Here is a 23,461-nt window from a genome sequence, read left to right as displayed (position 1 = left end):
ACTAAGTAGGCCCCATCCTCCCTAGGCATAGAGTTGGACATATTCTCCAGCCTTCCCAACTTTTTGAGATTAAGCACTACTGTCTCCTTCTGGATAATGGGATGATGCCCCCGGGATAGTTCTGAAAATTGTGTGTTGAAAATAACAGTGCCATTACAGCTGGATCACTGAATGACTACATGAAACAGAACTCTGCCAATCTAGAAGATTATGGCTATTAGATAAACTAGAAATAAATTTCCACTGTTTCTAAAAACTAGTGTTCTTTCTAGGGTCTACCTAATATTGCAGTCTAGCTGATTCTCAGGAGTATAGAAGCCTTTCACTTTCCCATCTTGCCTTCAGAGTCTTTTAATATACAAGTAATGACCATCTCTCCCCAAGAGATGATATATTACCAGTTTTTGCAGCTCGTAGTATTTAAATCCATGGGATTTTTATTATGATTTTCTATTATATCCATTCTTCCCCATAAAGTAGTAACACCATACAAAGCAAAAATGACAGGAGGCAAAGAAAGGCCAGACCGAATATCAATTTATTTTACATTTTCAGAGTTAAAGTCATGCTAACAAGCTGTAATTCTGATGAAATCACAGAAGAAACAAAGGAGAGAACACTTCAAAGATTTTTTAAGGTAAAAATCTCTAGAGCCATGGATGACTTGCTGCAAGGGTGAGTTTGCTGCCCTTTGCTGGGATTCATCCTACTTTCCCTTAACATCTATCTTTAAAGACAGTGGCTCAGGCCTCCATTATCAGCTTTTGCCATTAGATTGCTTTTATATATCTGCCACTATTCCCTTTCAGACGCACCTATGGCTCTCATTCTCTTTAACAATGAAAGCTAAATCTGTAATGTATACTCCCTTGAAAGAAATCTTTAAAGAGTGAGTTTGGAGTTTCTGGAACACATGAGAACTTAAGGGAAGTGCCACTAGATGGATGAATACATTACAAAAACAAAAACTCAATGTGTTCCCTCTCTTACACTTTTCTTACTCGAGAAGAAAATACAAGCACACACATAAAAACGAATTTAACATGTTTTCTAAAACTCCTCAAATGTTTATGTTGTGCAGTTTAATTTAAGCCTTCATAATGTTTGACTTTTTCAAAGAAGGCACTGACTACAGTAACTAAAAATGAAAAAAATGTACAACATTCAAACTCAAAGAGTAGTACATCCCAACGGGCAATTTGTAGATCAGACAACTTATATCATAAAACTACTGGGCACTTACTGAGTTTCAAATTTAAAAAGAAGAAAAAAACCAACAATTAGAAAATTAAAATTAGCTTAGCTATATAATGCACTCACTCTCACGATCTATTATCAAAAAAATCCTGAAAACAAAAAACCCCACCCTGCATTCTCTCACTAAGACTATGTAATTACAAAATTCACCTACCAAAGCTGAGAAATATACCTCAATAACACTATTTTTTCTGTTATGACTTGCATGAATATCAGATAACTGTGAATAAAATACAATGTTTTTAACAGTCAATAATTTATTGCATATAATAAACAAATGATTGCATTTTAAATGAAAATAGAGAAAAAACATTTCAATCCTTTAAGTCAAATAACTTCATTAATAAAAGGAGTAAGTGAAAATAGCTTTTAAATAGTAGATAATCAAATTTCACTTTACAAATCAATTCTAATAGCAAAGGGAAGAATAAATGTACTAGGCAGAAATAATTCCTAATCTGAATGATCCATGTATTTGTGTGTGTATATGTTTTTTTGTGATCCTAATGACTATAAAGCATGTTTGGTATTACTCAAAGTACCCAAATGTTTGACAGGTTAAGACTAACCAATTACTAAAAGAACACAAATACCTCTACCAACCAACCACATGACCTCATTCCCAACAGAAAGGGGTCTATGTCTATGTTCAATGTTTTTGTGTCCTGAGTCACACCAGTTTAGTTTGCATAGCTATGTCAACTTTAATTTTCTGTTGTGATTACCTCTAACTCCAAAAGAAGTGCTAATATCATTCCATACCTGACATGTGAGGCTCTGAAACTGCTCTCTTCCCTACAGCTCTCTAATATTTCTGGGCAGACACTTGAAGTTAGCTAACTCCAAATCTATTCACCACCTTTACCCTGATGTGTTGTTATGATAGAAACTATGAAAATTGAACACTAGTATTCCAATCTTCACGTACACTTGGGGCACAGCATGCGACAGAGGTCTGCCAGTGACCTAAGTGGAAGTCTACTGGTGGACTTCTAAGAGTTTACTGTCCTGCTAAATGAGGCAAACATGACTAACTTATACTCTGAGTAGAAAAAAACAAAACAAAACTATTTTTATTAGCAGATATACAAAATACACTAGTATCATCACTTTCAAATTATCCAAAGACTATACAGATCTCTACAAATTATAAAACTGTCCTTCAAATTAAAAAAAAAAAGGATATACAGATATTTTGAGACCACTTTTCATAAGGTACTACGATACAGACTAATAAAAACTATCAAACTATGGAAGAAATACAAATGCTGTGTCCCAAAGAATTCTGTTGTTTTGAATAAACTATTCAGGTATGTTATTTTTCAGGAAGGAGAACAAATGATACATTTTTGTACTAACTTTAAGATTATATTGGTCAAACAGTATTACTAACAAAAATATTAATCTACCACATTAATCAAGTGTGATGTAACTGTCATCAAATACTTAATCAGAGGATAATTTACCATCAAATAAGTAATCCTATCTTCATTGTGACAAATGGATTCTTAACTGTACAACATATATAATATAAATTTCTTAATATGATTTCTACCTTCCCTTTAATATTTGCTTCATATTGAAAGACAACAGAAAATGCAAGTGGTCAATGAACAGCTTCTAAAAGCTGAAGTGCAAAAATACCAGATTTTATCACACCACAAATCTACTCTTTGGTCTTTGCTACTGGATTGTCAACACTGTCTTTTATGGCCCTAACTCTTTAAGAACAAATCCTCAGGCTTGTTCTTTTAAGGATATACAGGCATCTTCTGCTAAACATCAGTAATCTTTTCCAAAAAAGTGTGAAAACTGCTAACTGGGAGCTTATTTCCCATTATTTTAATTGGAAAAAAATTATAATACTTTTTTAAAAAAACAATGCAAAGGTGAAAAAAAAAAAAAAACCCTTATCTAACTTCCTAAAGTGTAACCAATACACAGTTAAAATTTATCATTTATAACTATCCGGTTCGGATGTAAAACACTCTGCTTCCTAACCATCAATTTATAAAGCTGTTAACAGAGTTGGTTTGCATACATAACATGGCTTATCTTAGAAATATCAACATTTTAGACCCACACACCCTTTGACATGTCATGCTCCTCAGAACATCTTCAAGTGATTTTGACATTCTACTAATTATATATAAAATGTGCACTTTATCCACATAGTGTACTTTTATGTGTACTTTATTCACATAGCGTGGTTTTTTTTTTTTTGAAATGTTAAACTGAGTTTTATAGACATAAGTACAACTTAGTTAAAAAAACACTGCATTTAGAGTACAAACATTCATAACATTTGGGTATCAATAAAAAGTTGCTCTACTGAGAAAACAATAAACATTTTTGTATGATATACCTGTATACTTTGTGATATAGGTGTATCTGAAAAATAACTTACAAATTTATACACAATTTCCTTTGCAAAAACAGAGTTTGTGGTGGACTATTCAACACATGAAACTGTATAATGAGAGCTAACAAATATAATTAACATTCAAAATAAAAGTACTAATGCAGTTTTATAATTCCTACTAGAAATATACTATTGTAAATACAGAATATTACAGGCAAAATAGGGTGGGGAAGAGTGTAGATACTGGAATAACTATAATCAACTGCTAAATTATACAGACTTAAGCTAAAACAGTACACAAAGACTGGGCATAATCACTCAGTAAGTACCTGTAAGATGAAGCACATAGCCAAAATCAAGGTGGGTACATCCATCCTGTACTATAACCCCTAATGGCTTGCTGCATTCAACTGTGCCAAGACAGACATGCTGTTCTGGTAGTGTACACTTGCTGGGGAAACGTGTGTATATTGGAGTCAATGCAACTCCCACAGTACACATACTGACAGTGTTCACTTATTTATCCACTATGTGAGCAAATTTATGAAATAAAAATACACATTTTAATTCAATAAAGCTGTAGAAAGTATGAAAACAACTTTATTGTGGAAACTTGTAGAAGATGTAACATAATTCCATTTCACTACTTTAAACTTGATTCAAATGATGTTACCTTTTCAGGTGTTCTCTAACTTATATATATGCCCTACACGAAAAGCTTCCTCTTTTAAAATATGATTACTTCTGGTAGGGGTGTCAGTAATGATTCTTGGCAGTATGAGTGTGCCAAATGCCTGGGAGAAGATGAGCAGGATATGGGAAGAGAACATTAGAGGAAAAAACTGAATTGTTTCTCAGGTAACTATTACAACATTTTGCCTTGCCTTCAGAAATACAAAAAGATCACCAATTCCTCTTTTTGTTTCTTTCACCACATAGTACTTGGGTTCCAAAATGCATGCCAGATATTTAGTGCAGCTATTCTAAAATTTAATAGACTTTGTGGCCTATTTTAGGTGATTACCTACCCTTCACTATATTTAAATATTTAAAAATACTTAAAAGTTCCAATCAATCCAGTAACAAAAGAACTTTTGGGAATATAACCTGCTTCTATTTAGAGATGATCAGAACAGTAAAATATAGTTAAATCATTAACTCAGTTATTAATTCTGCCCTTTACCATAAAAAAAAAAAAAATTGATTCCATTATACTACCATGCCCTAAGGTCACATAATTAGACAAAATAAGCAAAAGAACAACACTTGACAAATTTTTTAATTCTCAATTAAAAACAGAACATCTTACCTTTAAAATCATCTCTTGCTCCTTGTCCTTCCTTCCTGTTCATTTTTATGTCAGAGCAGTTGTTAGGGGCACCTTTAGAGTTTTCAAGGTAAGCTGAGCTTGCTCCTTTCTTGGAGGGATGAGGATCACAGAGTTTTGCATTAATCTTATAAAGCTCAAGGGCTTTAATAGCTGCTGCATTGTTATCCATACGACGAAAAGTTGGACAGGAAGCACAAAACTCATTCGTGCAGGCCTCATTTCCACAGCCTTCAGTTAACTGGTGGTAGTAGCGTTCTATTAGATGCTTTGCAGCTGCTCGCTTCCTGTACCAAACATTCAAACAAGCACAGTGATTAGTACAGCTCTCAGATACAAAGCTCCAAAGATCATTAGCAAGGCCAAAGTTAGTCAGGCACTGAAGTAATAAACTTGCATATTAAGATGAGGTGTAGAAAATGGAGATTCACTATTTACATAAAACTTTTTTAACTGGTGAAATATTTGACAGTTATTTCCTAAGATATTATGATAAAGAATAACAATGCTTCTCAAAATCACTGTTTTAGTATGCTTTTCTCTGGACTTTAAAAAGGGGAGAGGGGTTTGTTTGATGTTCTTTGTTAAGCATAACAACTAAAAATCACAAGTTTTACAGCTAAAATTTTTGATATTTTATCACTTTAAAAACCAACATTAAAAAAGAGTCTACTGAAAATGTAAATCCAGCTTTCCTTTATATAATCAACATTTTGTTTCAATAGTCTGTAAATACTTGATTTATAGTTAACACAGAATCTCTGTATGGACCAAAAAAGGGTCCCTACCAATTATCTAAATACGGGGGATTTAAAAAGAAATTATAAGTAAAATATCAAAGCTTATGTTATACTGCAAGAAAGTGGCTCAAAACATACAATCTTGAACTCAAAAGAAGTTCCTCATTACTACCATGGCATTGAACATGGAATATTTTAAATATTTAGAGCAAAATCTTATATTCCTCTTGCTTTGTGAACTTAAAAGTATGTGGATTAATGTTCTATTATGGCTTCTCTATCAGAGCTGGCAAGGATACTAAACAAGGGATTATATCATCAAGCAAGAAGCTGGACTACACCATCTCAAATATATATTCAGCTCTTAAGATCTATACTTCCACTACTGATATGAGAGTATAACGAGTAATCTATTAGACCCAAAAAAAACCCGTAATTCATAACTATTCCTTTCGGTTTCAAATATGTATATAGGAATAAAAACTACAAATAATTAAAGCTAATTTAAAAGTAATTAACCCAATTTAATTCTTAAAATGTCCCTACAATTATCTGACAAACATGTAGGACTAAATGGCAAATGGCATTAGAGTTTACATCTTGTTAATCGTGAGATACATCTTGTTAATCATGAGAAACTGAACAAGAAGACAAATAATAAATAGACACTAATAAGTCCAACTTTGTCTCAAAAGTAGGACTTTGTCTCTAAACTACCAAGGGCAAGTGACAAACATTAATAACTCAAACACATTCAGTTCATTCTGTTGCTCTGTTTTTCAGATGTACTTGCAAATTTACCACTCATTGCATGCAAATAGAAAAAAGAAAACCCACTAAACGCACTTAGAAACTGCATGAACATGATTTGAGATATTTTATTATATGTAACTATAAACAACTCTACTTCTGAAAATTAAAATACACCATTCCAGGTATATCATTGTGCAAATTATTAAAAATGTGACATGTAAAGAAAGAGAAATATAGACTCTAAAAGATTTATACCATATTCTTCCAAAATGCAATAGCTTTGCCTAGGGAGAATATATTTCCTTTCGGAAGAAAAATAATGAACATGTATCAAAAGTCTCAAAAATTAATCAGAGGACAAACCATATAAACCAGAGAGTCCATTTTTGGGAAATAACAGGAATATTTGCTAAAATGTGCTGTTTCTATAAAATCTCAGAAAAAAACTGACATGTCCAACAATAGATAACTAAAATAAACTGATCACCATTCACATAATGGAATAAAAATTATCAAGATCTGAACTTGGCATAGATCATTAATTGATCTCTTAATTGGAAAAGTCAGTTAAAAAGTAGTGAATACAGCACAAGGCATTTTTATTTCAAAGTGTTAAAAAATGTCAGTGGTCTTAAAATTTCATATACATGATTTGAATGGTCTCAACATTTACTAAACTGTCTATATGATTTTTGTAAAGATTAATTTCAAAAATTAAAATACCAAAACACTCTTTCTTAATAAGAATGTCAGGTTTTGTCCTAAAAACACCAAAAAATCTCAGTAATGCATAATATGAATGTAATGCATAAAGAACTGTGAACAGTAAAAGAGGAATAGACTGAAAAATTAGAACACCGGCTTTAAGCCTCAAAGTAGCTGTACTATCTGTACAAGTAATTCTCTGGGCCTCAGTTTCTCATCTTTAAGACTCCTTTCAATTCCAAATCTGTAACAGAAAGATGAGCAAGGAACCAGCATTTGTTGAATGCCTGCTAACATACTGGACACAGTGTTAGGCACTGTGACATGGGTTATCTCATTTGAATCCCATGACTTTGAGGATTATCATCAGTCCACAGCCAGAAAAGAAGACAGAATGGAGTCAAATCACATATTCAAGGTCACACAAAGGAAAGTGCATAACTAGGATGAGAATAGGAGTCTCGAGGTCTTCTGGCTTCAGAATCTAAGTTGTTTACACTATACTGTCTTATAGAAGGTGACACATTTCAAAATAATTAACAATAGTGGTACAAAAAACTTGTATGTTAGAATATCCCAGAAATACTGTGAAAAAATTAAAATACTACCTGAAAAATCATAATCTGAATTTCATATTTATGAATATTTGGCATCACACAAGAATACAAGTTTCTTGAAGAACAGGTACCACTAAATTCTGTAAATTTAATATAACTATAATTTGTTAAGGACTGACATGCTAGGTACTTTACAGAGGTTCTCACTTTAGAAGGCAGTAAACCCTAGAAGTTAAAACTCTGAGGCCAGACTGCCCAAGTTCACTCACTGCCTCAGTCACTTAATAACTTATGTGTAACCTTGAACGACTTTACCTAGCCTTCCCATATTTCAATTTCCTCATCTTAAAAATGATGATGTACATAAGAATTAATATGGCTGTGAGAGAATTCAATGAGTTAAAGTGCTCAGAACACTGCATGGCACAAAGTAAGCACCACATGTTAGCTACTGTTGTTACCAAACTCACAAATCTATGAATTAGTGCTATTTAACTTTCTTTATTCTGCTGATGCTCAGATCAATTACATAACAAGTCCCATATCTAATAAGAGATTGGACCCAAGTTTGACTTTGAAACTTGGGCTTTTAAAACCACTAAGACAGATTTAATAAGAATAGGTTTCTACATTTGATCTGCTTCTCTGCCCCAAGACACAGAAATAGCAGCTAGACTGAGAGACAGGACTAAAAGGAAGCCAGGACTGAAAGGCGAACCTCCATGTCATCAGTGGAATCAACACCACCAAGCATTTTTCTACTCTCCTCACTCTGGTGACACCCTGTGTACAGATTAATAATCTGTGTGCAGATTATTCTGTATCTCCATCTAATTTAGAGCATATTAAAAAAGGCTTGAAGTTGGGAAAGTGTACACTAATAATGACATTTTGGTACATAACTTGTACAAGATTAATCCCTATACATTAAGAGTCGCCAAATCATAGCTCATGGACCAAATCTCATGTGCCACCTGTTTCTTATAGCTTGCAAGCTAAGAATGGTTTCTGCAACTTAAAATAGTTGAAAAAGTCCATAAGAGAATATTTTGTGACATATAGAAATTACATGGGAAATTCACATTTCAGCATCCAAAAAGTTTTAGCAGAACATAGTTAACCTCATTTATTTACATACTATCACTGTTTTCACACTACAACAGCAGAGTGGAACAGTTTTAACAGAGACTGTATAGCCTGCAGAGCCTAAAATAAATACCACCTGGCCTTTACAGAAAAAACTTCCCAACTCTTAATTTAGAGACTGTACACTCTACCCTCCAGTGACACTTCCATTCAATCACATGGTCTTCTCACTCTTTCTTTTCCCTCAGCAAATCAATGCAGTGAAATCGTAACTTTTCCCAAGTATGATTAGAAAGCGAAAGAGAGGACAGAGGGAAAAAGAAAGGTAAAGAAGAAAAAAGGAGGAGAGAAAACAGAGGGAAAAAAATGAGATAGAAAAAAGGAAAGAAATGAAGAGAGGCCTTTTCCTGATTGTGTCCCTTAGTGACACCTTATTTGTCATTCAAAACCGCAAGAAAAGAAGCAATGGCTTACTTTCTGTAATTTCCTCACATTTCACTGACTTTTCTTCTATGCAAAAAAGAAAAAAATTACTTTATAATATCTTGATTTTTTCATAAAATGATGTTTTTCTTATCAGATCAAGTCAAATGAGACCTAGTGAGAGAGTGCTCTTGAGATTACTTACACATTTAAAACAGACAATACTGTCCACTGAATTCTTTTATTTCTATGACTGAATCAGTGAGACAGTCCTACAAACAAATGTTCTACGGAATAAACCATATACAGAGGGCCAGAGTTACTCTAGAAAACTTGGCAGAAATCTTTTTAAAAATGGTTTCACCTTAGAGGGTAGTATGCTTAGGTCAGCAATTAACTCTGCGGTACATGGGGGAGAAAAAGATGGATTAATGAACAGAAGGTTGAATATGCGATAAAGCAAAATCACTAAAGGTAGAATCTAAATGACAGGCATACAGTATCAATGTGAAATTCTTTCAATTTACCTGCATGTTTGGAAGTTTTCCAAATAAAACCCTGGCAGAAAATACTCTTACCATATTGCAGATTCTTAGGGAACATATCAAAAGGCAGAAGAAATGGTTTCAGTAATTCCCATGAGGCACAATGGGATTGGTGATGTCTCTGGAATACTGGGATGCAGGTTTGATCCCCAGCCTACCACACCAGGTTAAGGATCCAGCATTGCTATAGATGCAGCATAGAGTGCAACTGTGGTTTGGATCTGATCCCTGGTCTGGGAACTCCATATGCCATGGGGTTGCCAAAAAGGGAAAAAGGGGGAAAAAAAGAAGTAGTTTCAGCTCTCAGTGGCAGAAAAAGGAAAACCACTGTCAACATCAAAGGCACTATCACCACACTTGCTGACTTTAAATCTGTTTATGGAACAGTCTAGCACTTAACAAAAAATAAAAACAAACAACAAAATTCTATAATAATAATGATTTTAAAAAAGTTACACACTGACATATTGTGTGCAGCAACTAAATCTGCCTGTCAAAAAAACATACTAGGGGGGAGTTCCCGTCATGGCGCAGTGGTTAACGAATCTGACTAGGAACCATGAGGCAGGTTCGATCCCTGGCCTTGCTCAGTGGGTTAAGGATCCAGCGTTGACGTGAGCTGTGGTGTAGGTCACAGACACGGCTCAGATCCCATGTTGCTGTGGCTCTGGCGTAGGCCGGTGGCTACAGCTCCAATTAGACCCCTTAGCCTGGGAATCTCCATATGCCACAGGAGCAGCCCTAGAAAAGGCAAAAAGACAAAAAAAACAAAAAAAACAAAAAAAAAACCAAACATACTAGGGAAGAAGGCTTAATGTTCCTATATGAATGGCAAACCACTGGAGTTATAACTACCAAAACAGCCCAAAATATAAGAGATGGAAATTGAAAAGGATCTTAGGTTGAATTTAATAGGCAATTAGAAAATAAACAATGAATACAAGAAAAAAGGAGATTAAGACATAGAAGCAGGACCTGTCAGAAAGTGAAGATATATCCAAACAATGAACAAACAAGATTGGAGTTAGAATTAAAAATGACAGAACTTATAAGGAATTGTAACTGTGACATGCAACAGAGAAACTACTAGTGGGCCAAGCACAGAATAATGAAAGAAGATAAAAAGGCAAAGATCAAAAGGACATATGAATGTTAAGTAGAAGGGCTTTAATTGAAAATGAAGTCAGGGAGCTCCCGTCGTGGAGCAGTGGTTAACAGATGCAGCTCAGATCCTGTGTTGCTGTGGCTCTGGCGTAGGCTGGCGGCTACAGCTCCAATTCGACCCGTAGCCTGGGAACCTCCATATGCCATAGGAAGTGGCCCTATAAAAGGCAAAAAGACAAGAAAAAAAAAAAAAAAAATGATGTCAAAGAAAAATGTGAGAATCAAGAAGACAAAGATAAAACAGAAAGGGCTCACGGCTTGTATAAACAGTCTACAAAGTTAATAATCACTGCTTACGAGTCTCAAAGTAAGTGGAATAGCTTTGTTCCTTCTAAGATGCTGTCTTTGTAAATACTCTGCCCCATTCCCCAAAGTGTTATTTAACATAAAAAATTTTTTAAGAATGACCAATGGGAGTTCCCACTGTGGCTCAGCAGAAGCAAATATGACTAGCATTCATGAGAACTAAGGTTCGATCCCAGACCTCATTTAGTGGATTATCCGGCATTGCCGTGAGCTGTGGTGTAGGTCGCAGATGGGGCTCAGATCCCACGTTGCTATGGCTGTGGTGTAGGCTGGTAACTGTAGCTCCCATTCCACCCCTAGCCTGGGACCTCCATATGCTGCAGGTGAGGCCCTAAAATAAAAAAGTCAAAAAAAAAAAAAAAAAAAAAAAGACTAATGGTATCCTAGATAGTATTAGGCCTTATAGATATAAATCGGACAAAGAAAAATTGTGACACAGCTACAATAAGGCCTGTTACAATGGAATTGAGTGAATTATTAGATTATTTCGACTATAAACTATTACCATGATCCTACAGAATAAGATATAGTTTTCACAAAAGAAAGTTTTATTTAAGAAAAGTTGGGGAGTTCCCGTCATGGCGCAGTAGTTAACGAATCCGACTAGGAACCATGAGGTTGCGGGTTCGATCCCTGCCCTTGCTCAGTGGGTTAAAGATCCGGCGTTGCCGTGAGCTGTGGTGTAGGTTGCAGACGCGGCTCGGATCCCGCGTTGCTGTGGCTCTGGCGTAGGCCGGTGGCTACAGCTCCGATTAGACCCCTAGCCTGGGAACCTCCATATGCCGCAGAAGCGGCCCAAAGAAATAGCAAAAAGCCAAAAAAAAAAAAAAAAAAGTTGTCAAAATTTTTATCAAAGTTGTCAAATTTTTATCTAGTTGATATTTGATACAAATATCATTTGCTTCAACTGCTTCCCCAAGTTGGCACAGTTCACAACAGCGATGAAAAGTCCAACTTACAGAGTCTCCCTTGGGAACAAAAGAAGAGAGAAGAATTATGTCTGACATTATAGTTTTCTGAGGGAACTGCCCAAGGGACAAGTTTCTGTCTTGCCTCAGAGAACTGATGGAACTAGCATATGCTGGATGGGTAGGGGCTACAGAAATAAAACACAGTTCCCTGGCTTGCTATAGCTCCAAAGAACCTCAAGTGCTACAGAAAGACACAAGAGACAGCAAAATACTGTATTTATTATAAGCTATTAAAAAAGAAAAGAATAGGAGTTCCCATCGTGGCGCAGTGGTTAACGAATCCGACTAGGAACGATGAGGTTGCGGGTTCGATCCCTGGCCTTGCTCAGTGGGTTAAGGATCCAGTGTTGCCGTGAGCTGTGGTGTAGGTCGCAGACACGGCTCAGATCCCGCGTTGCTGTGGCTCTGGCATAGGCTGGTGGCTACGGCTGCAATTAGACCACTAGCCTGGGAATCTCCATATGCCGTGACAGCGGCCCTAGAAAAGGCAAAAAGACAAAAATAAAATAAAATAAAATAAAAAAGAAACAAATAAATCTCTTCAATTGGGAAATTACAAGCACAGGTCTAGAGAAGATGCCCCTAAAAGGTTCTAGAGGTACCAAGAATCTCTAGTTAGGATGAATGATAGTGATCTTCACATCTACAAAGGCAGTCGATAAAGATACAAATCTTCTTGAGAGAAGCTGTTTTCCAAATGCAAAATTCACTAAAACCAACAAAAAAACAAGGTCCATAAAAAATACAGATAATCATGGCCCAGTCAAGTGAACAAAATAAGGTCTAGAAAATGACCTTAAAGAAACAGAGAGCTATGAATTATGTGACAAAAAATTCAGCATAATTGACTTAAGGATACTCAATGTACTACAACAGAACACAAAGAGAAAATGAGATGAAATCGTGATGCATGAACAAAATGAAAAGATCAAAAATAAGACATAAAACAAGAACCAAATGCTAGTTTGGACTCTGTGCTTACACCACTGTGACCCGGGGTTCAATCTCTGATCTGGGAACTGAGATTCCCCCATCAAGCCGTGGCCAAAACAAAACAAAACACAACACAAAACTTCTAGAGTTGAAGAATACAAGGACAAATGAAAAATTCACAAGAAGGGATCAACAGCAGATCTGATCAAGCAGAAAAGAAACAATGAACTTAATGGGTGAATCAATGAACTTTGTAATTCTTCAGTCAGAGGGGAAAAAAGTGAAATAAGCCTTAAGGATATAATGGATATCATCAAGCTAACCAATATATGCACTAGGGGAATATCAGCAGAAGAGAGAACAAGGTAGACAGCTGATTTGAAAAAACAATGACCAAATGCTTCCCAAATCTGAGGAAGAAAGCAAATATCTAATTTTAAGAAGCTCAAAGGACTCTAACTGGGATGAACCCAAAGAGGCTCACACTGACATGCATTAAAATCAAGCTGTACAAATCTTGAAAGCAAAAGGTAAACAATTGGTCATGTACAAGGAAGATACTAGAATGATAGCATATTTGGAGTTCCCCTTGTAGTGCAGAGGAAATGAATGTGACTAGTATCCATGAGGGTACAGGTTTGTACCCTGGCCCCACTCAGGTGGTCAGGGATCCAGCACTGCCGTGAGCTATGGTATAGGTTGTAGATGTGGTTTGGATCCGGCGTTACTATGGCTGTGGCGTAGGCTGGCAGCTGTAGCTCCAATTCAACCCTTAGCTTGGGAACTTCCAAATGCTGTGGGTGCAGCCCTTTAAAAAAAGGAATTACAGCATATTTTTCAGCAGAAACCCTGCAGGCCAGAAAGGACTGGGATGACATATTCACAGTGCTGAAAAAAATAACTTACACCCAAAAACACTTATCTGGCAAAACTGACTTTTAAATTCCCCTAAAATGAAGGAGAAATAAAGACCTCCAAGCATGAACAAAGGCTGAGGTAGACCCTCACCATTAAACCTGTCTTACAAGAAATGGAAAAGGGAGTCCTACAACTAACTTGAAACAAAAGGACACAAAACACAACAGCATATGAAAATGTAAAGCTCTCTGATAAAGGTAAATTTACAGAATACAGAATCATATAATAATGTAACGGTGGTGAGTAAATCACTTTTAATTCAAGCAGAGATTTAAAAGATATAAACATTTTTAAAAACTCAACTATGTTAATGGATACAAGACATAAAGAAGTATGATTTGTGTCATCAATAATAAAAAGGAAAATACACAAATAAGTGAAATTTTTGTAAGCAATTGAAATTGTTATCAGTTTAAAATATATCAATACAATTATAAGATTTTTATGTAATTCCTATGATAACCACAAAGAAAATACTTATAGAAGATGCACAAGGAGTTCCTGTCATGGCGCAGTGGTTAAAGAATCTGACTAGGAACCATGAGGTTGCGGGTTCAATCCCTGGCCTTGCTCAGTGGGTTAAGGATCTGGCATTGCCGTGAGCTGTGATGTAGGTCGAAGACACAGCTCGGAACCCGCGTTGCTGTGGCTCTGGTGTAGGCCAGTGGCTACAGCTCCAATTAGACCCCTAGCCTGGGAACCTCCATATGCTGTGGGAAGCAGCTCTAGAAAAGGCAAAAGCCAAAAAAAAAAAAGAAAAAGAAAAAGAAAAAGAAAAAAAGAAGATGCACGAGAGAAAGGAAAGGAATTAAACCACATCACTGCAAAAAAAAAAAAAATCAACAAAACACAAAGGAAGATGCACAGAGAAAAAGAGGGAAAAAAACTACAAAATATATAAAAATCAAATAACAAAATAGCAAGAGTTATGTCCTTCTCCATCAGTACTTACTTTAAATGTAAATGGATTAAACTCCCCAGTCAAGACAGAGAATGGATAAATGGTTTAGTGAATTTTAAAAAAGACTCAACTAAATGCTGTCTACAAGAGAATTACTTTAAAGGACACACACAGCTGAAAGTTAAGGAATGGAAAAAGACATTCCATCCAAGTAAAATAACTGAACGGGAGCAGAGTTGGCCATATATCAAGTAAAAACTGAATGTGCGTAGAGGTGGCCATATATACATATATTTCAATCAAAAAAAAAACAAAAAAAACCCAGACTTTTGAGTCAAAAGCTGTCATAAGAAACAAAGGACACATTATGTAATAACAAAAGGATCAATGCACCAGAAGATATTGCAATTATAAATATATACGCACCTAACAGCAAAGCACAAAATATATATGAAGCCAACACTGACAGAATCAAAGGGAGAAACATATAGTAGCAAAATTATAGTAGGACATTTAAGTTCTTCATTTAATAATGGATATATCAACCAGACAGAGAATCACTTAGGAAACAGAAGACCTGAACATCATAATGGACCAAATGGACCTAACAGACAAATAAACAACACTCCCCAGGAGATCAGCAGAATCTGTATTTTCTCAATTGCACACAGGACATTTTCCAGGAAAGATCACATATCAAACCACAAAACAAGTCTTAACAAAAGTTAAGAGGTGGAAATCATACCAAGTATCTTTTCCAACCACAATGGAATGAAGTTAGAAATCAAACTCCCAAAGGAAAACCCGAACATCCACAATATGTGGAAATCAAACAACCATCTTGAACAATCAATGGTGTCAAAGAAGAAATCAGGGAGTTCCAGTCGTGGCTCAGTGGTTAACAAATCCAACTAGGACCCATAAGATTGAGGGTTCATTCCCTGGCCTCGCTCAGTGGGTCAAGGATCCGGCTCAGACCCTGAGTTGCAGTGGCTCTGGCATAGGCCAGTGGCTACAGCTCTGATGAGACTCCTAGCCTGGGAACCTCCACATGCCACAGGTGCAGCCCTAGAAAAGACGAGAAAAAAAAGAAGAAATCAGAAGAGGAACTAGAAAATATCTCGAGGTAAATGATAATAAAACATAATATAGTAAAATGTACAGGATGCAGGAGAAGTGGTACTATGAGGGAAGTTTATAGTGGTAAACACCCACTTAAAAAAAAAAAAAAAAAAAAAAAAAAAAAAGACCTCAAATCAACAACCTAACTTTGGAACTTAAAGAATGAGAAAAACAAATGCAAAGTTAGCAAAAGGAGGGAGACAATAAAAATCACAGAGAAACAAAATAGAGGATAGGGACAAATAAGAATAATCATTGACACCAACAGCTGTTTTTGGAGAATTTTAAGGAAATCAACAAATCACTTTCTAGACCAAGAAAAATGAGAAAAGACTCAAATAACAAAATCTGAAATGGGAGTTCCCTGGTGGCTCAGCAGATTAAGGTTCTGGTGTTGTCACTGTTGTGGCTCAGGTTTGATCCCTGGCCTGGGAACTTCTGCATGCCCTGGGCGCAGCCATTAAAAAAAAAAAAAAAAAAAAAAAAACATAAGTAAAACAAGATAAGTTATAACTGATACCACAAAAATAAAAAGGATCATGAGACCAACAAATTGACTTAGAAAAAAAATCAATATATTTCTACAAAGGCCCAAGACCAGACAGCTTCAATGGAGAATTCCACCAAAGATTTAAAGAAGAATTAACACCAATTCTTCTCAAACTCTTCCCAAAAAAATGAAAAGAAGGGAACACTTCCAAACTTACTTATGAGGCCAGCATTATCGTGATACAAAAATGACACAGAGATATAAGAAAAAATACAGACCAATATCCCTGATGAATACTGATGCAAAGTCAATAAATTAATAGCAAGTAGAATCTTAAAAGGAGATTATATATCATCAAAATGGGATTTATTCTTGGAATGTAAGGATGCTTCATCTTATGAAAATCAATGTCATATACCAAATTACCAAAATGAAGGACAAAAATAACATGATCATCCGAACTGGTACAGAAAAAGCATTTGCCAAAAACTCCTTCATAACAAGTCAACAAGCTAGACACAAAAGGAATTTACCTCAAAATAATCAAGGCCATATACAAAAGCCCACAGTCAAGATAATACTCAGTGGTGTAAACTTGGAAAAAATGCTTTCCATTTAAGATCAGAACAAGGCAAGGATGCCATTCCCACTCTCACCACTTCTATTCAACATAGTACCGGAAATCTTAGAGCAATCAGGCAAGAAAAATAAATGAAGGCATCCAAACAGGAAAGGAAGAAACAAAATTATCTGTTTGAAGGATGCAATGAATATGCAGGAAGCTCTTAAGAGCCCACAAGCAAAAAAACTGTTAGAACTAAAAAATGAATCCAGTAAAGTTTCAGAATTCAAAAATCAACATGCAAAAACCAGTTGTTTCTATAAACTAATCATGAATGATCTGAAAATTAAGAAAATAATTCCATTTACAATACCATCAAAAATAAAATACTTATGAATAGACTTAACCAAGGAGGCAGAAGACTTGTACACTGAAAGTTACAAAATATAGCTGAAAGAAACTAAAGACAATATCAACAAATGGAAAGATAACCTGTGTTCATGGACTGGAAGACTTAATTAATACTGTTAAAATGTCTATTCTACTCAAAGCAATCTACAGATTCAATTCAGTCCATATAGAAATCCCAATGAGATTTTTTCAGAAATAGAAAAAAAAAAATCCTAAAATTCATATGGAATCTCAAATGACCCCAAACTGCAAAAAACAATCTAGAGAAAGAAAATCAATCCGAGGCCTCAAAATTCCTGATTTTACAACTTTACAAAGCTATAGTAATCAAAATGGTTGGTATAGGCATTAAGACAAGACATACAGATCAATGGAACAGAACAGAGAACCCAGAAATAAACTCTTACGCATATAGTCAAATGATTTCAACAAAAGTGCTAAGGGTACAAAACGGGGAAAGGACAATCTCTTCAACAAATGGTGCTGAATATTTATTCATATGCAAAAGAATGAAGTTGGACCCTTATACTATATACAAAAGTTAATTCAAAATGGATTAAAGGCCTAGGTTACATGACCTGAAACTACCAAATTTCTAGAAGAAAAAATAGGGGGAAAGTTTCAGACATTTGATTTTGGCAATGAATTTTTTGATAAGACACCAAAACAGAGACAACAAAAGCAAAAATAGCTAAGTGGGACAATATCAAACTTAAAAAATAGCAAAGGAAAGAACAGAGTGAAAAGGCAACCTATAGAATACAATCTATTCAAACTTCTGGGTCTGAACCAATTCATGTCAGGAGTACCAGGAACCAGAAAGTTGAGGCTGGAAGACAGCAGTAAGAAAGTAAGAAAGCACACAAAGTCTACAACCAGAGTTGAGTGTTTTAATTAAAGGTTTCAGGGGTAAAACAATTCAGGGTCACATGCCCATGGGAATGGGAAGAAGCAGGAAGCAGAGGTGAAGGTTTTTGAAGATAAAGTGGTTGAGGGATTGAGATATTAAAGGGTTAATCATCGAAACAAAGGATAGCAGGAGATCTGCAGTAGCAAAGTATGAGTTCTTCAAAGCCTGAGAAGAAAGACAGAGGATGACATGGTCAGAAAGCACAGCCTCAAAGGAACAGGGATTCTAATTCAGAAAAAATAACAGAAACAGTCCGGAAGCATTAGTGGAGAACTAGAGTAACAATGTGTATTAAACAAATCAAGGAGCTCCCATCATGGCTCAGTGGTAATGAACCTGACTAGGAACCATGAGGTTGTGGGTTTGATCCCTGGCCTCGCTCAGTGGGTTTAAGGATCCAGCGTTGCCGTGAGCTGTGGTGTAGGTCGCAGACACAGCTCAGATCCTGCATTGCTGTGGCTGCGGCGTAGGCCCGCAGCTGTAGCTCTGATTCGACCTCTAGCCTGGGAACCTCCATATGCCACGGGTGTAGCCCTAGGAAAAGACAAAAACAAAACAAAAACAAACAAACAAACAAATCAAGGCTTCCAATGCCTTGTATCTAGTAGATGTAGCTGGTTGTTCTCACCAAGTCACCACTTTTCACTCCTTATTTTACTTAACTTTTGCTGAGAAACATAGGCGTTTTGGAAATTATTGACTGTGGGTTTTTAGAACACTATCTCCTACTTTTCCTCCTTTCTCTCTAGCTGTTCCTCAGATACTTCCCTTCCTGATCTAGAAATGTTTATACTCCCCAGGGATCAGCCATTAGACACTTTGATTTTCAAAGGCTTTAGCAGTACCTGGTGATTTCCAAATGTCTCCTTCAGTATAACTGAGAAATACTTGAGAAACCAGTACTATTTCAGGTCCTCTGGTTTATTTTCATATGAGCTCTTTCTTCAAGGAACATATTGTTTAAAGGAAAAGAAAGCCAGAAGATTTTAGTATCATAGGGACTCAAGAGGTATGGCAATACTAAAAAAGGCAACTTAGCCATGATATACCACAAATGATGACTAGGAACTGATGACAAAAATGGTGGGAAGACAGTTTCAGATAAGGAAATAAGTGAGCAAAGGTACAAGAGCTTGAGAATGTGGTCTTAGGACAACTGGAGGCAGTTCAACAGAATAAAGTTCAAGGAAGGACTCGAAAAATATGAAGAGGCAGGGAGAAGCCCAATTATAGGAGACTTTATAAAGGCATGATAAGGAATTCAGATTTTAGCCAGCAGGAGTAATCTTACAAAAGCTAATAAATTTCTCCCCATAAAAATGCACATATACTCTATCTGGCAAGAAGTATCAGAGATTCACACATCCTTCATTAGGAGGGTTAGGAGACACTAAAGAATCTTCAGCAGGTCAGAGTCAGATCTCCCTTTATGGTAATTCCATTTTCTAAACTGGGAACAAAATGGGCAAAACCGGCAGCAGGCAATCCAGTTCAGTGATGACTACTATGATAGACCAGGTATAAAGAATGTAGAAATAGCAGGAAAGAGGAAGAAACTGATGCAAGAAATATTTAAAAGATGTAGTTTTTAGGGGTAAATGAGTGCAAAAACTGAATACCTAGGTTTCTGGTATGGGCACCTGCATAGAGGGTAGTGCTACAACCTAAAATAACAAATAAAATAAATATTCAATAACGTACTGATTTTTGTACATTATGTCTTTTAAACCTCACAATTATTCTAGGAAGTAAACTGTAAACTATTCCCACTAATATAAGATATGATGAATAAAATGTAAAATTCTGGGACTTTTTCTTGTGGCACAGAGGGTTAAGGATCCACAGTTGATATTGCAGTGGCTCTGACTGCTGCACAGGGTGGAACCCTTTGCCCAGGAACTTCCAACCCCCAAGGCAAAATTCACTCCCACTGATTTTAAAAATCCTTTCATTATACTTCAACAAATAGCAGGATTTTGCTCATTTTGCCTTCTAAGACAAGGCCAGAGGCAGTTCATCTCATCCACCTGTAACTTAAACCAGGAGTATGTTTCCCTCTATTTAAAATGGCATATACATATATTTTGCGGTAGAAAAGTGGACAGACTAACTCATGTCACTTCTAGGTTTAACACCTTTCATTAGTTCCTATGTGTACCAGGAGAAAAACAAGGGCTTTTCTGTAGTACCCAGGCATTTCACTATATGATTCTGGCTTTTTCTTCCAGCTACATTTTTCACCCCATTTACCATCTCCTGTGTATTCCAGTAAGACTAAATTTCTACAGTTCAGAGAAATTTGTTCTGCTGTCTCTCCTGGTTCTAGGTCTTAGAAAAGTTTTCTTCCTACCTAGAACACCATGATTTCTACATTTATACTGATTCAGCATAGGTATCATTTTCAAGATCATGACTGTTGCTCCCACAGTAACCTGTACCTACTCTCAGTATAATTTATCATAACTGCTTATTAATTACATGCTAAGCTCCTTGAGACGCATGATCCAATAATTTATTTACAGTTATGTTCTCAGAATCTACCAAATGTCAGAGCCTCAATGAAGATTCTTCAATTTCTCTCCTGATACTGTCTAAATATCAGTGTCAATTAACCCTACCTTTTTCTAGTACTTAAGCATAAAGGGAAACAAATGTCAGGATACCTCCCAATTTTTTAAGTATATTAGAATCATACAAAAGAATATGCAAAGACTCAATCTGGAGAATAAGAACATGATTTCAGAACTCACAGGAGAGATTCTTGAAAACAGAAGAGTTGTCTTTATTTGGTTGAAGAGATTTGTATCTTTTACTTCACAATGCATTCGATGTTATTGAATCCATAAATGCTTTTACCACATGTAAGTATATTTAAGTTGGAAGTTATACAGAAATATTTTTTCCCACTCCATACAGAAAACAGCATCCAAGCTGTATCTCAACTTCTCATTTCTGGTTTCACACATAAGGAGGTAGGAAGTCAGTACTCCAATCCAATTACAAATAAAAAGCTGAAGAGACTGAAACAAACCAAAAAGAGTTCTTGGATTCCTACAGGAAGAAGGGACATAAAGCAAACTGCTGCACCTAACATTGGACACAATGGCAAATGCAGGGAGTCGCAGCCTACTGAAGCAGAGATTCACAAGCAGGACCTGTGACAGAATAGGAAAATCGAAGCTCTTACTGACAAATTCCCTGGGCCTACCATAAAGTCAAGAGTTGAAAACTCCTGAGGGCCCAGTGATAAGGGAGCCCCGACAATTTTTGTGAGCCTTACCCTGAGAAGCTAAACTAGATTCTGACACTAACTACTAGGAAAAATCCCCTCATGCATACAGCAGGGGATGAGGAAAAGCAATCACTGAGATATAACAGAGCCCTCTGTTCTTCTCACCAAGGCCTATCCTCAGACAAAACCAGTTTACCAGAGCCTAACCACCTGGGATATTATCAAATGCTTCCTTTCTTCTTACATCTCACCATCACATTACTAAAGGTTTATTTATAATAATAATAATAATAATAATAATTTCTTTCACTTGGGAAATCATGTCCAGCTATCAAGAAAAAAATGACAAAACATACAAAAAAGCAAAACAAACAAACAAAAAACATTATTTGCAAAAACAGAGCAAGCATAAGAACTAGACATAGTAGGGATGTTGGAATTATCATACCAGAAATTTAAACCAACTATACCAGGATAAAGTAGGCAGCATGTAAGAAAGCATGAACAATGTAATAAGCAGAGAAATGGATATCCTAAGAACCAAAGAAAACAAGTGCAGAGATCAAAACACTGCAACAGGGGAGTTCTCTTGTGACCCAATGGGTTAGGAATATGGAGTTGTCACTGCAGTGGCTTGAGTTTCAACTGTGGAACGGGTTCAATCCCTGGCCTGAGAACTTCTACATGCCACAGGCGCTGCCAAAAAATTAAAAAAACAAAACAAAACACTGTGGAGTTCCCACTGTGGCACAATGGGATTGGTGTTGTCTCTGGAGTGGTGGGACACAGGTTTGATCCCTGGCCCAGCACAGTTAAGGATCTGGTGTCACTGCAGCTGTGGCGTTAAGTCACAACTACAGCTGAGATTTGATCCCTGGGCTAGGAACTCCAAATGCCAAGGGGTGGCGAAAAAAGGGAAAACAAAAACAAAAACCCCACCGTAACAGAATTTTAAAATGTTTGACGGGCTTGACAGGCTTAATGGAAACAACCGAGGAAAAACCTTGAAGATATTAACATCAGAAACTTCAGGAGTTCCCGTCGTGGCGCAGTGGTTAACGAATCCGACTAGGAACCATGAGGTTGCGGGTTCAATCCCTGGCCTTGCCCAGTGGGTTAACGATCCGGCGTTGCCGTGAGCTGTGGTGTAGGTTGCAGACGCGGCTCGGATCCCGAGTTGCTGTGGCTCTGGCGTAGGCCGGTGGCTACAGCTCCGATTCGACCCCTAGCCTGGGAACCTCCATATGCCGCGGGAGCGGCCCAAGAAATAGCAACAACAACAACAACAAAAGACAAAAAAAAAAAAAAAAAAGAAACTTCAAAAACTGAAGAGCAAAGAGAACAAAGATTAATAACAAACAGAACTGACTATCCAAGGACTGGGGGACAGCTATAAAAATTTTAACATACACACAATGGGAACACCAAAAAAAGTGAAGAAAAAATCATCAGGACATTTGAAACAATGTCTAAGAATGTCCCCAAATTAATATCAGACACCAGACCATAGATCCAGGAAGCTCAGAAAACACCAAGCAAGATAAATGCCCCCCAAAACCCTATGCTGTGACATGTCATCTTCAAACTACAGATAATCAAAGATAAAGTTCTGAAAGAAACCAGAGGAGGAAAACTTCTTAACTACAGAAAAAAAATTAGAATTATATCTGACTTCTCCTCAGAAAGGAGAGTGAAATGAAATATTTAGAGTTCTGAAGAGAAAAAAAAAGAAAGAAAAAAACACCAACCTAGAATTCTGTACCATGGGAAATTAATCTTCAAGAGT

General features: G+C 36.3%; 1 protein-coding gene across 15 annotated transcripts in view; it reads right to left on the bottom strand.

The window, feature by feature from the left end:
- UBE3A (ubiquitin protein ligase E3A) overlaps positions 1 to 23,461 on the bottom strand; it is a 114,417-nt gene that overhangs the window by 42,763 nt on the left and 48,193 nt on the right. For all 15 annotated transcript variants that reach the window (XM_013999067.2, XM_005652466.3, NM_001243181.2 and 12 more), the window contains 1 exon segment: positions 4,929 to 5,233. In XM_013999067.2, coding sequence (XP_013854521.1) covers positions 4,929 to 5,233 — 305 coding nt within the window.

The sequence above is a fragment of the Sus scrofa genome, chromosome 1 (genome assembly GCF_000003025.6).
Source record: "Sus scrofa isolate TJ Tabasco breed Duroc chromosome 1, Sscrofa11.1, whole genome shotgun sequence".
NCBI classification, from domain to species: domain Eukaryota; kingdom Metazoa; phylum Chordata; class Mammalia; order Artiodactyla; family Suidae; genus Sus; species Sus scrofa.
The sequence above is the reverse complement of the archived record's forward strand: the minus strand, read 5'-3'. Positions and strand labels throughout refer to the sequence as shown.